The following is a 15,850-nucleotide window of genomic DNA, read 5'->3' on the forward strand; positions in this document are numbered from 1 at the left end:
TTCACTTCCACCAAGCTGTTTCTCTTCCCTGGGTCTCTAAAGGCCCACGTTTTCCTTCATCAGAATGGGAATTCTCGGACAGCAGAGCATTGCCTAAACTATCACCTCTAAGCTGTAGGAAAATGGTCAAGTAGGTCTGAGCAAAGTAAGCCATCCCCTTATTTCACAAATGGGAAAAATGAGGAAAGGCATGAGGTTTGCTAAGGCTCACTCTGAAAAGTGTGCCTCCCACACTGGTCCAAAGCTAGGGAATGGAAGTCTTGGGTTACTTCTTCCTTAACTCCAGAGCAATAACTGCAGATAACCAGAATCCTAGCTCAACCTGCCCACCTACTTGTGGAAAGCAAGGACCCGGGGATCTTTGGCCCATGAATCTTGGCTATGGGAGGCGGAAGAGGCCATCTTGGAAGCCTCTTAGCCTTGAAGTCAAGAGAGAAGCAGTTCACAGCCTGGGTCTGCTCTTTTTTTTTTTTTTTTTTTTAGAGAGCAACTGTTTCTTTTTTATTGCTTCACATTAGACAGGATGTGGGGCTCAGGGCGGGTACAAGGAAGGAGAAATGAGAAGACAAATTGGGCTGAAGTGACTCCTGGAGCTGTTGAAGATCCCAGCAGCCTCCTGCCAGCCAGGAAGGCATCCTCTGTTCCTGAGAAGTCCCACTGTCTTCTTCAGGGGCTCTGAGAATTTGCAGGTTTGAGAAGATGCTATTTTAGTCAAACTGAGGCCTACGTGATTGTGGTGAAAAGGAGGAGAGATAACAGGGCTATTCTTGACTGAGGAGAAGCCTATTTTTTCTTTCCTAAGGCAGCTGTCACCACTTATGTATCCACAAACATACGGGGGGATCAAGAGATTTCAGGGCACAGGGTCAAGCAGTCAGGTGAGGTGTGGGACGGAGTCTCCCATTTTTCCCTTGTTGCCTGCCTGGGTTAGTGCTTGCCATCCTTTTTCTTGGTCCCCTTGTCTGGGGACTTTAGAAGGGCCAGTTTCTTGGGCAAGCTGTTGTTGGCTTTCATCACAGCATCGTGTTCAATTTTCTTTCGGATACCACCCTCCAGGTCCTTTTTTAGTTTCCGCTGGTGGACGGCTCGGGCCTTTTTGGGGGCTATGACTCGCTCGCCTTTCTTCAGACCCCGGCAAGTGGAAGGAGCTGCTCTTTTCTTGGCCGGCCTCCGGGCCTGAAACTTCTGCTTCCCTTGAACCATGTCCGCGCCTCTCCACTGCAGAAAAGGAACCCCCTGGGTCTGCTCTTTACTAGCTGTATGACATTGGCCATGTCTTTGCCCTCTTCTTGAACTCAGTTTTCCTTTTTTCTCAAATGAGGATAATGGGCCAGATAAGCTCTGAAGTCTCTTATGGCCCTCCATTCTACATGCCCATAGACTCTACCCTTATAGTCATCCTCACTGCCCACGATGGTTGATAGTCCACAACTCTGGACAGAGAAACCAGCATGATCGGTAATTACTCTAAATCCTCAGATTGTAATAAAGCCCTCTGTTCTCCCTGGATGCAGGATGAAGAAGCCCTCTTTCCCTGGTGGTCAGGGATCTACTGCATTGTCCATGGGGGAAAAGGAAAGCTCACAGGAGCTCTGGTCAAGGAGGAATTTCTCCTCCCTTTGCCACCTTGACTTCCAGAGCACCTTCTGCAGCCCAAGCAGGTTCCTTTGCACAGCAGAATGTTCCCATCTGCGTCTGGTAATAATCTACACCTTCTTTTCTCTCACTGAAAGCCCACCTCTCATTCAGCCCTCCCACACCAAGAAGTCCTTGATATCTCCTTCTCCAGGGCTTACCACCGTCAGTGGAGGCTTGGCCACCGTGGCCTCTTTGCCTTCACTGTATTGGTAATTCTCTGAGGCAGAAACAGGGACCTTGACTAGAGTCACAACTCTGAAGGGAAATGTTCATAAATGGGAAAAATGTTTCAGGGAAGACATTCTGATTGGTAAGTGTGTATGTGTCCCAGTTTGTCCCTAAGCTGGGGAATGGGAGTCTTGGTTTATTTTTACTGAACATCACGGTAACAACTGCAGACATCCAGAACCCCAGCTCTATGGGGAACCTGCCCACCTGCTTGGGGGAGTGCTCCCCAAGGAGCTTCAGCTCATGAAGCTTGGCTGTGGGGAGGAGAGAGAGACCAAGATGCTAAGCCAGGCAACCTGGCAAGTAAGAGGGAAGTTCAAGGTCTGGATCTGCCCCACATTGGCTGTGTGCTCTTGTTCATGTCCCTCCTTTTGAAATCAGTTTTCCTGTACCTCAAGTAAGGAGCATGAAGCAGATGATCTCTGATGTTCAATCGAGAATAAGACAGGAGTAGCTCATTTATGATACTCCTTCAGCTGATATCCACAGAGGTACAGGCCCCCTTCTTCTCTCTCTGCATGACTACACAAGAGTACCAAATAGTCTCCGTGTCCATGGGCAGCATCTTCCTGCGTCCTCTGATGAGGAGAGAAGTGGAAAACCTTCAGGTGGATGGACAGAACATAGGAGAACTTCATCAGTGCAAACAGTGGAAGAAAGTAAGCCTCTGTATATTCACATGAACAGAAAATACGGGTACTCCTGCAGATGAAGAGAGAGTGAATGGGAGAACTTTTACATGGAGGAATAGAGAGAATGGTTACTAATGGTGATTCGGAAATAGAAGACATAAATCATGCCAAAGAATTTCTAGAAAGATCGAATGAGGACATCTATGTAGGGATGAAGAGAGAACTAGACTACATAGATTCAGACATACCTATATGTGTGCATCTCTCCTCTCACTTCACACTATGAGTTGCCATACATTCTCTATATATTCATTGGCAAAATTAGGAAGAAGTTATACTTTATAGAGGAGAAATTGTAATTATATATGAGTAACTATAGAGAAATATAGAGATATGAAGAAATGAGATTAGGAGTTTTTTGGATTACACAGGATTATATTACCATATTGCACATGTGTGCATAGAAGGCCATAGATAGGAAAAAAAAGAGTCGTTCTGTGCTAATAAAGAGGAAAATGAATGGACAGAGGAATTAGGAGAACCCTCATGGCTGAGAATGCTTGCACACAACCCAAGGGTTGGGGGAGAGGGACAGCAGCGTAGTAATCCCCCTCCCCAAGTGAATGAGGGTGTGAAGGATCCAGGCAAAACAATTCAGTCAGAACTTTTCACAGTTTATGGAACAGAGAGACAGATATATGTACCTCAAAGTGCACTCTTTGAAGGGCCTATACTTTTCTCTAACAAACAAGATCCACTGAGATGTAAAGGATCACCACCGGATCTGGGTTAATGAGACAGAGATGCACATAGTTTAGATACACATCAGGGTCTCAAGTCACTTTCTCCCAAATGCCTTTAGTCTCTATCAAGGGCTGTTTTCCCCATCCTAAATTCAAAGGTTTGCCTTTAATCCAAAGAGCCGTGTATGCATTTGGGTCCGTTGCTAGATTATTAATTGAGTATATTAAGAAGCATTCTCTGCTATTTCAATGAGGAAAGGGAGTTTGGGTGAGCCAAGTTACTGTAAGATTCAGGGCCTGGAATGGATTCTTACCTCCTGGCCGGCTACACAGGGGATCATCTGCACAGGCAGCAGGAGGTCACTGGGCAGAAGTCCTGGTCCCTGGGTCCTCCCTCTCCCTGCCCTGGTCAAACCATGACAACCGTCAGTAAAACTCACTGGCAGCTCTGGCCACCTGTAGTAGTGGGGGGGGGTAAGTGAGAAGGAGAAGCTGGTTGACAGGAGGAAAATGAGCAGGAGGCAGTAAGGGAGGGGAGGAGAAATGTGCTCAAGATTTATGTAGGAGGGAGGCTGCCTGCAGGGAGATGTCTGCAGGTGCTCAGTGAAGGAAGGGTGGCGAAGGAAGTTGGTTCCCTGGTGGGATCTGATGTCACCGGGCACTGATGCTCAGCAGGGCGTGGGGGGATCCCCCTTTTCCAAAATCAGTGGGCTTTCCCTGGTGGTTCCCTGAGTAACCTGAAGTCTGCAGAGAGATGCCCAGGGATGAGAAGCGGGGGAAGAGGGGGGAGGGGACCAGCCCAAGCCCACCTGAGTTTCGGGTTCCTGAGACAAGTGTCTGAAAAACATAAGCCCTCGCCTTGGGACTTTGGCCCCCAAATGGTCCCTAAGGGACTTTGTCCTTTCACCCCCTTGGGCTCAGAGGTCAGACAGTCCCTGTGAGATGGGGGGACTCCTGCATCAGAAGGCAGTGCCATTTTGTGTAATAGATGAGATGGTTCTTGTAGAGCCTCTGCACAGAGCCTGCTTTGTAGTATTGAATGACAGTTTACTCCTTAAGCACCTTCTGTGTGCCAGGACACAGATGAGACTTAATACATGCTTTTCTCTCCCTCATGAAAATTGAATCATTTATTTCTGCAATCCACAGGCTTCTATTTTGTTCCCGATTCATTGTGACCACCAAGTGTAACAGCGAATCTTTTGTATACAGCCCCAAACTTTAAACTCTTACAGGTTTAAGGACTGAAAGTTGTCCCTATGGTTTAGGAACGTGGGGTATACATAAATATTTTCCCCCTATTTGTAATGCAACTCAACAATACTCCAAGGGCATCCGCATTATCAGTCACTATTGAGATTTAGTAGCAAATTGTTAATATTACACATTCAATAACTGTGCAAAATGAAGGAATGAACTCAGTTGTTTTGCTTCAGAGTTTTTGACCTTTGAAAATCTCTCTTTTGTAGGATGAGTTCTTGGGTAGGAGAAGGGGGAGAAATGTATTCAGAAGCCAATTGCTATTTAGTGGTGATAGAAGGATCAAAGGAGGAGCTTTCCTGGAAGGAGAAAAGGTACACTCATACTTCTAGGCAGAAGGGAATGTCAGGAGAGAGGGAGAGGTCCAAAGTGAATGAAAGAGGGAAGATGCCAGAGGAGGATTGCTTCTGTTGGAGGAGATGCTGTGGAATGAGATGTTTTGAACAGGCGGAGGGGTCAGCTTTGGTAAGAAGCAAGGGAACTTGATCTTGGGACACTGGGAATTTCTCCCCTAGAGAAGCAGGACTGGTTTGGATCTCTGCATTCCCATTCCAGTCCCATACCTGATGCATCATAGGTGCATCTTACTGAATTGTAAAGAAACTTAAGGACCTTAGAACTCTCATTCTAAAAACTATGTCCACCTTCTCAGTGCAGAGCCAAGGCAAAAAAAGTAATCAAGGATCCATTTAGTTCAGTCCTTGCTAAAAGTTGGGTCCTAAGCTAAACAACATTCCCTGAAAGACAGCAGCATCTTAATCAAGAACCACTGAGCCTTGAGGTTGGTCATCCAATCATGGGAGGCACTCTTTTTTTTAACCTGGATGGTTCATTTTCAGGGAAAGCTTTTTTTTAAAAGCTTTTTATTTTCAAAATCTATACAGAGATAATTTTCAATGTTCAAGCATGGAAACCTTGTGTTCCAATTCTTTGCCTCCCTTCCCCCACCCTCTCTACAAATGGCAAGTAATTCAATATATGTTAAGCATGTGCAATTCTTCAATCCATTTTTCTATTATTATCATGCTGCAATGAATTATCATGAACGATCAGATCAAAAAGGAAAAAAATGAGAAAAGAAAACAAAATGCAAGATAACAAGAACAAATAAGTGAAAATACTATGTTGTCGTCCAACTTGGTTCCCATAGTCTTCACTCTGGTTGCAGATGGCTGTCTTCATCACCAGATCATTGGAACTTTCCTGAATAATCTCAGTCAGAAGAGCCAATGTCCATCCCAATCGATCATTGTATACTCTTGTTGTTGCATTGTCCAGTGATCTTCTGGTTCTGCTCATATCACCCAGCATCAGTTCATTTTACTTTCTCCGGGCCTCTCTGACAACATCCTGCAGAATCGAAAGTCATGGAACAATAGCATTCCATAACATTCAAATATCGTAATTTATTAAGTCATTCTCCAACTGATGGGTATTCATTCAGTTCTCAGTTGCTTGCCACAACCAAAAGGGCCGCCTCGAACATGTTTGCATGTGTGGGTCTCTTTCTCCTTTATGGTCTATTTGAGATACAGGCCCATTAGAAACTCTGCTGGATCAAATGGTATACACTGTTTGATAGTCCTTTGGGCATAGTTCCAAATTACTCTCCAGAAGGGTTGAAATGGTCTACAACTCCATCAACAATCTATTAATGTCCCAGGATTCCTAAATGCCCTCCAACACTAGTCATTAACTTTTCCTGTGATATTTGCAAAACTGAGAGGGGTGTAGTGTGCCCTCAGAGTTATCTTAATTTGCATTTCAGAGAAAGCTGTTTTCATCAAAACATAGCTTGACATAACCTTATATTCCTTTTTAGGTGGTACACTCAGTTGTTTTATTTTTCAATAGTATTTTCTTTTCTGCAATATTTACTTTTCACTATTCATTTTTGCAAAACTTTGTGTGCCAAATGGTTCACCCCCACAACTCTTCCCCAAGAAAGCAAGCAATCTGATATCATCATCAGTGTCCACAGTTCTGTATGTTTCTCCCTCATCTGCCAGGAGCTGGGGACTTTTCCTTGGAATTTCCTGATCAGAATTTGGTGCGGAGGTAGTTTGTAAACCTTTATGGAAAATGCTTGGTGGGGGGGTAACATGTTTAAGTTCCTGCTGCTACCCTTCTGTCTTGACTCATCCTTCCTGATAATATTTTTTGAAGTAGGAACATTTGTCAAATTACCACCTTGATACTTTGAGAAAAACAAACAAGCAAACATACAATGAACAGAAAACACAATGACAATTAAAGATTTATTGACTTCCTTCTTCTGAACTGACTTTTTGGGGAGGCACAGATACCTCAAGTGAACTTGGAGGAAGAGAGCACATGTGTTGAGGAATGAATAAGGGGAACTGGTGGTGTGGTTGAGAATGGGCTACCTGGAGGATCATGTCCATGGCGATTTTTCTTTGGTTTCTGTCCATGTAGATGCCAAATGAGTCAAAACATCTGAAAGGTGATCCTGTGAATAAATAAAAGGTTATCCTGTGAATAAATAAAATAAATAAAAATAGAATAAATAAAAAGTCTGAAAAAGTGTGCCTGTCACTTGAGAAGGCATTCATGGCATCCACAGCTGCTCTGCTCCCCTCTGCAGGAAATTAGAGAAATAATAAGGAGTTACTTTGCCCAGCTTTATGCCAATAAATTTGATAACTTAAGTGAAATAGAGGACTACCTCCAGAAATACAGGCTTCCTAGATTAACAGAGGAAGAGATAAATTGCTCAAATAGTCCCCTTTCAGAAAAAGAAATAGAACAAGCTATTAATCAACTCCCCTAGAAAAAATCCCCAGGACAAGATGGATTTACATGTGAATTCTACCAAACATTTAAAGAACAATTAGCCCCAATGCTATATAAACTATTTGAAAAAATAGGGGATGAAGGAGTCCTACCAAACTTCTTTTATGACACAGACATGGTACTGATACCTAAACCAAGTAGATTAGAAACTGAGAAAGAAAATTATAGACCAATCTCCTTAATGAATATTGATGCTAAAATCTTGAAATAAGATATTAACAAAAAGACTTCAGAAAATCTTCCTCAGGATAATACATTATGATCAAGTAGTATTTATACCAGGAATTCAAGGCTGGTTTAATATTAGAAAAACTATTAGTATAAATGACTATATTAATAATCAAATTAATAAACACCATATGATCATCTCAATAGATGCAGAAAAAGCATTTGATAAAATCCAATATCCATTCCTACTAAAAAGGCTTGAGAGTATAGGAATAAATGGACTGTTTCTTACAATAATCAGGAGCATATATTTATGACCATCAGTAAGCATAATATGCAATGGAGATAAACTTGGACCTTTCCCAGTAAGATCAAGAGTGAAACAACGTTTCCCACTATCACCATTACTATTCAATATAGTACTAGAAACGCTAGCCTCAGCAATAAGAGCCGAGAACGAGATTCAAGGAATTAGAGTAGGAAATGAGGAAATCAAACTATCACTCTTTGCAGATGACATGATGGTATACTTAGAGAACCCCAAAGACTCTGCTAAAAAGCTATTAGAAATAATTCAGAATTTTAGTAGATTTTCAGGATACAAAATAAATCCACGTAAATCCTCAGCATTTTTATATATCACCAGCAAAATGCAACAGCAAGAGATACAAAGAGAAATTCCATTCCAAACAAATGTTGAGAGTATAAAGTATTTGGGAATCCATCTACCAAAGAAAAGTTAGGAATTATATGAGAAAAATTACAAAACACTTGCCACAAAAAAAAGATTTAAATAATTGGAAAGACATTCAGTGCTCTTGGATAGGCCGAGTGAATATAATAAAGATGACAATACTCCCCAAACTAATCTATTTTTTTAGTGCTATAGCAATCAAACTCCCAAGAAACTATTTTAATGACCTAGAAAATATAACAACAAAATTCATATGGAAGAATAAAAGGTCGAGAATTGCAAGGGAACTAATGAAAAAAAAGTCAGATGAAGGTGATCTAAGTGTACCTGATCTAAAGCTATATTATATAGCAGCAGTCACCCAAACCATTTGTTATTAGTTAAGAAATAGAATGGTAGATCAGTGGAACAGATGAGATACAAAGGACAAAAAAGGGTACATCTATAGCAATCTATTCTTTGACAAACCCAAATATACCAACATTAGGGATAAAAATTCATTATTTGGAAAAAAACTGTTGGGAAAACTGGAAATTAGTTTGGCAGAAATTAGATATGGATCCACACTTAACACCATATACCAAGATCAGATCAAAATGGGTCCATGACTGAGTCATAAAGAATGAGATAATAAATAGATTAGAGAAACAGAAAATAGTCTACCTCTCAGACCTGTGGAGGAGGAAGGAATTTATGACCAGAGGAGCACTAGAGATCATTATTGATCACAAAATAGAAGATTTTAATTACATCAAAGTAAAAAGTTTCTGTACAAACAATACTAATGCAAACAAGATTAGAAGGGAAGTAACAAATTGGGAAAATATTTTTAAAGTTAATGGTTCTGATAAATGTCTCATTTCCAAAATATATAGAGAATTGATCCTAATTTATAAGAAATCAAACCATTCTCCAATTGATAAATGGTCAAAGGATATGAACGGACAATTCTCAGATGATGAAATTGAAAATATATCCACTCATATGAAAGAGTGTTCCAAATCACTACTGATTAGAGAAATGCAAATTAAGACCACTCTGAGATACCACTACACACCTGTCAGATTGGCTAAGATGACAGGAACAAATAAAGATGAATGCTGGAGGGGCTGTAGGAAAACTGGGACACTAATACATTGTTGGTGGAGTTGTGAAAGAATCCAGCCATTCTGGAGAGGAATCTGGAACTATGCCCAAAAAGTTATCAAACTGTGTATACCCTTTGATCCAGAAGTGCTGCTATTGGGCTTATATCCCAAAGAAACAGTAAAGAGCGGAAGGGGACTTGTATGTGCCAAAATGTTTGTGGCAGCTCTTTTCGTAGTGGCTAGAAACCGGAAGATGAATGGATGTCCATCAATTGGAGAATGGTTGGGTCAACTATGGTATATGAAGGTTATGGAATATTATTGCTCTGTAAGAAATGACCAGCAGGAGGAATACAGAAAGGCTTGGAGAGACTTACATCAATTGATGCTGAGTGAAATGAATAGAACCAGAAGATCGCTGTACACTTCAATGTGGTATGAAGATGTATCCTGATGGAAGTGGATATCTTCAACATAAAGAAGATCCAACTCACTTCCAGTTGATCAATGATGGATAGAAACAACTTCACACAGAGAAGGAACACTGGGAAGTGAATGTAAATTGTTAGCACTACTGTCTATCTACCCAGGTTACAGTCAATGTTCTCTGGGGAACCAGAACCCCCAGAGCACAGAACCAGCTTTCTATCTCGGTGCCTCTATCCTGAGGACAATGCCTGGCACAGAGGAAGCCCTTTTCCATTGTTTTTGAATTGAAAAATCAAATTCAAGCACTTAGAGCCTCCTATCTCTAAAAAGTTTCCCAGGGACAACGGACCCTGTAGAGTGTTCAGAATTCAAACTGTGGCCATTCTTTCTGTCTTTCTTCAAAGGTAACTAAGATCAATAGGGGGACGGGGATGAGGCCAAGGTCACCCAGTTGGGAAGGGGCAGACCCAGGCCTGGCACCCAGGTCTCTCTTGCTTGCCAGGGTACTTTGCTCTCAAATTGGCCTCTCCTACCTCTGACAACCAAGCTTCATGGAACAAAGGCCTCTAGGTAGGCTCACCAGAAGCAGATTACTGCCTAACCTGAGATTTAGGCAGATTAGAGGTCTAAGGAAAAGTCAGAGCAAATCCCATGTCTTCTCTGAATGGGTTTCTACCCTTTAGGAAATAAGGGGGAGGGGAGGATCTTCACTGGCTGCACACACACTCCTATTGGAATGCATTTCTGGAACTTGGCAGTGAAAGTCTAGGCAAGATCCCTGTTTCCCTCCCTCGGACACAGTCTAATGGGGGAAAGGAGTGACTTGATATGGTGAACGAGACAGAGCAGAGGAAGAACTGGGTAAGGGAGGGAGGCCCTGGCGACAGGGAGACCGGGAACGGCTTCCTGGGTTTGGCCTTTCAAGGATGGCAAAGAGGTGGAAACTGACCACATAGTAAAGGGATAAATTGTAGGCAGAGGAACTTGAGCTAAGAAAGGTGCAGGAGTCAGGATGAAGAAAGGAGTCTGCAGGACACCTTCAGCAAAGCTTGCGGGCCCTTTCCTTTCCTAGCCTGGATGTATCTATCGGGTTCTGCCATGCAGGAGAAGGCGTCTTCCCCAGTGTGTGGGGATCCGCCCCAAAGGCATCACTAAGAGCAGCTCCTGGCTGCAGTCTGAAGAGGAAGATGAGGGAGAAACCAAATCCAATTACATGGGGCCACAAACGTGGGACAGCCCTGTCACCAGGGGAGCTGTGATTCCTTCAGCCAAATGAGTCACTGGTTAGAGAAAAGAAGGCAGAACAAAAAGAAATGGGGCTCGACAGAAAAACTTGTCCACCCTCACTCATTACCGTCTGTTACTCATGTTTTGAAGGGGAATGTGCATCGAAGCAAAAGTGGGTGCACAACACACACACACACACACACACATACACACACACACACACACACACACACACACACACACACACACACACTATTCTAATGCAATCATAGAGAACTTTAACTGAGAGAAATCATTTGTAATGGTAAGGTGAGGAAAGGCTGCACCAAAGACTTTCCCCCACATTTCACTTACTTTCTAAGGGGAGGGATCTGGTAGCTGTGGAAAAAGCAAGTTCTGGCTCTAAACTCATTTGTCAAATCTCATGCAAAAAGCGGGTGAAGATTTGGGACATATCTTCATGTGGATGAGTACTCGGGTATTCTCTCTGAATGGTGATCTGGGGAACACTTACATATCCTCTAGAGTCATATATATTTGTACAGATATTCTGTCTCTCCATCTCCCTCTCTCTCTATTCCTCTTTCTCCATTCCTATAGGAGTTCTCATGTATCCCTTCTATATAAGTCCTCCTTCATTCTCTGTTCAGATAGGTGAGGAATTATAGAGAGAGAATGTGCTCATGTATGTGTTCTGTGTCTCTCATTGTTCTGTATAATTACTCACACATCTCCATGTCCGCTTCTACTGGGCACATCTGGGGCTATATTCCATAAAGGAGTCCTCCCATGGTTCTATATCTGTGAGGACTCCCTCTTCTCTACCAGTTTATACATGTGAATAGTCAGATTCTCTGCATCTTCATCTTCTTCCTCTGTCACAGGGAGAGGGTCACACCCATTTAAGCCTGCAGAGATGATATGAAGACTCCCGGATAAAGGAGAAACTCCAGAAATGGGTTGAGTACTTCTCCAGTCATGTCCAAGTCTTCATTTGGGGTTTTCTAGGCAAAGATACGGGAGGGTTTGCCAGTTTTACAGGGGGAAACAGAGGAAAGTCACTTGGCCAGAGTCCCGGCTAGTAAGTGTTGGAGGCAGGGCACTGAGAGCAGTTCAGGTGGGCGGGCCGGCAATGCGGATTGTTCTGTGGCCGTCTGGGAGCTTTGTGGGGGGCCCCAAAAATGAGGGCTGGGGTGGGGAGAAAGGAGAGAGGCAGTGGAACTTGGAGGGCCCTAAGGTAAGTGGGGCACCGGGAGCCAGGCGTCAGGGTCGGTGAAGGGGACGCAGGGCTCCCACGTGGGCAGCTACTGCCTCACAAAGGGGGCTGTCGACGTCACAGCGAGATGGATGACACCGCGAGGTCCGCTTTGCCCAGACTCAGTTCTCCTTGGCTGGGGGCTCGCTAAGGACCTTGGGTGCTGGTAGTGGAAATCTGTGGAATCGAAGATGCCAGCAAACCTGCCCAACATCCAACGGAAGCGTAAACGTCGGGGCAAACGCCGCAGGCAGAGAAGAAACATCCGCCCCAACACCCCAGTGCCAGTGCAGGAGGTGAGGAAACAGGCCCCAACTGCTCCTTAGGGCAGCTTGTCCCTCCACACACCGCCTCCCCCCCACCTGCTCTGAGGTCTGCCAGTCCCTGGAAGGTGGGAAGGTGGGAAGGGGGAGCGGGAACGGGGGCCGGGAGAGCGGCTCTGGTGCAGCAAACAGGCCATGCAAAAACAAGGAGTTTTATGGGTGCTTCTGGGTTAGACTAAGGGCAGAACTTACTGGATGGGGCTGCTCCAAGGGAAAGCATTGGACTAGTGTGGATTTCTTGGGTCTATGTTGGGGGACCGGTTATTAACATTGGAGGGGACTGTGTGGACGTCGGGGTGCAGTCTGAATGGGCTTCCATGTTGGGTAGGATGGGTTTTGATAAAGGAGACCTCAGCAGTGATCAAGAGCAGCTCTTGTACCCTCTCTTTTCCTCTCTGGGTGGATTTCTCAGGTTCTGCCACAGAGAAGGAGAGAGGCACTTCCCAGTCCTACAGAGTTCGTGGAAATCACCATCATGATGTCCTTCTCGTAGTTATCCAGAGGAGGAAGATACTAAGGCCAGGAAGAAAAGCAAATAGTCGGTTTGAGTAAAGCGAGAAAGAGAAGCAACCTTCATCCCATCCTCAACAGACAGTGGCTACATACGTAGACACCGTTGTATTAGGAAAGAGACTGACTTTACTATAAAACTAAGAAAAAGCATAACAGAGACAGATGTGGCCTATAATAAAAGCATTACAACATGACCCATTGCAGAGTGTTCGGCATGGCTGATAGGGAACTGTGGATTGGAGAAAGGACCCACAACAATCAGGGCACGGGCAATTTTAAAGGATAAATATATATATATATATATGTAATTTATCAAAGTGTGGGAACAAAAGTGGAGCCTCCAACATTTTCTAAGAAACATTTTACTAATTTTCTAACATGAGAGATCAGGCATCCAATGCCAAAACAGGGTGAGCACACACAGGACAGCTGTAGGATGGGATAGATCTCCTGGGAGATGAATATATACACCCTGTTATTAACATGTATGAGACTCACACTTTCTACAGAACCCATTTATTAGCACTCACATGGGCTAACATGCAAGTGAGCGAACTCTGATAACTTTACCAAGTTTTGTAACACTTTGCTAACATACATGAGTATTCACACATTCTCTATAGTGATATGTGAGCACTCCCGTGTTCTCCATGTTGGCACGTGTGAGTACTCACACGCTTTCTCCATGTCGACTCACATGAGTACCCACAGGTTCTCTATATATTGACAACTAAGAGTACTCATGCAGGTGCTACAGGTGCTCTTCATATATATCCTCCACATATTGACATGCATGAATACACATATATATTCTTTACTCTTATATGCAAAAGTAATCACATTCTCCATATTAATGAGTATAAATATTCTCAAGATATGAATACACATCTTCTTCCTCATGATCTGTGCACAAATTCATGCACACATATGCGATACGACTTCATTCGATGTTTCTAATAATAAAGGGAATTGACAAATAATGAAGCAGGGTATTAAGAGAAAGAATACTCCAGGAAATGGAAAAGAAACAATGTGAGTATTCATTGAGAAGAATGTAGAAAGCTCGTTTTGATAGGGTCACAGAACACCACAAACGGAAAGTGAATTAAGAACAAGGGAAGGAAGAATCAGTTGTGGTCCCCGGGCTGCTTTCTCTCATGTTCAGCCCCCAGGGTGGCAAAAGTCAAGTGAAGTGCCTGGCCGCTCCTGCCACTTGCAGCAGAGGTCGGGGAGGGGAAAAGGAGCGCTGAGCACCCTGGCCACTGGCTCTCAGCGGGGAGGGATATAAATCCCACTTGGTCATAGTGTATTATCCTGGGGATGATTTTCTGAAGTCTATTTGCTAATATCTTATTTAAGATTTTAGCATCAATATTCATTAAGGAAATTGGTCTATAGTTTTCTTCCTCTGTTTTCAGCCTACCTGGTTTAGGTATCAGTACCATGTCTGTGTCATAGAAGGAATTTGGTAGGACTCCTTCAATCCCTATTTTTTCAAATAGTTTACATAGCATTGGAGTTAGTTGTTCTTTAAATGTTTGGTAGAATTCACCTGTAAATCCATCTGGTCCTGGGAAAGGAGGTTGAGAAAGCTGGACATAGTATTCCCAGCTTCCATGTGTATTTTGATGTGTGTGAGAAATCCCCTCTTCTCTTACTATACCTGTGCATCTGAATATTGCCATGTTCTCATGGGTATGAATGCTCCATTTTTCCTTGTTTGTATTTCGTTTTTCATGTATCTCTTTCACTTGTTAATCAATATGTATGGGTTCCGCTTTTCCCTCAATCATAGTTCATATAGGAGCACTGGTGTACTCAGTGTATATAAGTATGCTCTATGGCCTCTTTTGCATCATGTTGTGGAGGTGCGAGAATTGAGGGTAAGAGATCCCCTCTGGTCAATGTCTCAGGTCCCTTGTGAAAGAATTTGAAAAGCCAAAGTCTGTGGCAAAGGGGGGTTTATTTAGAGTAAGGAGAAAGCTTTCTGAGTGGGTGAAGAATCTTGTTAGGATGATTTTGCAGAGACTGGTTTACCCTGAGAAGAAAATATCTTCATCAGTGGGCTAAGTCCAGACAGGCAAATACCTCCTGATAGGAATTAGCAAAGATGGGATAAGAAAACAGTACATAAAGAAGACAGCTTTCAAGGGGCCAACTCCTGATTAGGAATTTGGCAAAGATTCGGGGTTCAGAACTGTTTCTTCTTAGCCTTCTGGGGCTTTATCGGGGTTTGCCCAGGCCAGGAGCTGGGAGCCGTTCCAGGGACTAATCTCCAATTCAGCAGAAAGCAGAAGGCTGTGATTGTGCCCTGGACAAGGTCTTCAGGTGAATGAGTTTGCCTATGGTGAATGAGTGTGGCCCCTGCCAGGAGGTGGGAGAGGATGAGACTCAGGAACACCCTTTCCCCCGAGGGGTACGTCAGGGCCCCCCAAAAGCTTATGGGGGACACACTTTACATCAATATCATTTATTACTCATGAAGTCTGTCATAAAGAGCACTTACATAATCTTTCTCTATTCCCATTAGAGGACTTTCTTAAAAGGACTCATTCAGTCCTTATTCCTTATCCATGTTCTCTGCCTCCATGTCTGTGTATGAGTAGTGACATACTCCTTCTGCTGGGAGGCCGCAGTGGGGGACACTTTCAGGTATACTGGAAGAATATTAGAGAACTCTTAGAAGTCAGTAAAAGGGGATAATGTAAGTGTGTGCACAGAAACACAGCAATGAAAAGGGAGCGTGAGTACTTACATAGATGAATAGAGAGTGAAAATGGGAAGTCTCACATGTAGGTATAGAGAAACGCTCACCAGTGTTTCTGAGGGAGAACCTAT

General features: G+C 43.4%; 1 protein-coding gene and 1 long non-coding RNA gene across 2 annotated transcripts; one reads left to right on the forward strand and one right to left on the reverse strand.

Moving 5' to 3' along the window:
- Positions 1–488: 488 nt before the first annotated feature.
- Positions 489–1,231, reverse strand: LOC141549224 (leydig cell tumor 10 kDa protein-like). The gene is made up of 2 exons (XM_074278654.1): positions 923–1,231; positions 489–675 (listed from the first exon to the last, which is right to left on the reverse strand). The coding sequence occupies exon 1, from the start codon at positions 1,201–1,203 to the stop codon at positions 928–930; it is 276 nt and encodes a 91-aa protein (XP_074134755.1). The 5' UTR covers positions 1,204–1,231; the 3' UTR covers positions 489–675; positions 923–927.
- Positions 1,232–12,261: 11,030 nt separating this feature from the next.
- On the forward strand, positions 12,262–13,201 carry LOC141548302 (uncharacterized). Its single transcript, XR_012483889.1, has 2 exons — positions 12,262–12,472; positions 12,912–13,201. It is a non-coding gene; the product is annotated as an uncharacterized LOC141548302 (long non-coding RNA).
- Positions 13,202–15,850: the final 2,649 nt, after the last annotated feature.

This window comes from Sminthopsis crassicaudata, chromosome X, assembly GCF_048593235.1.
Source record: "Sminthopsis crassicaudata isolate SCR6 chromosome X, ASM4859323v1, whole genome shotgun sequence".
Lineage (NCBI taxonomy): Eukaryota > Metazoa > Chordata > Mammalia > Dasyuromorphia > Dasyuridae > Sminthopsis > Sminthopsis crassicaudata.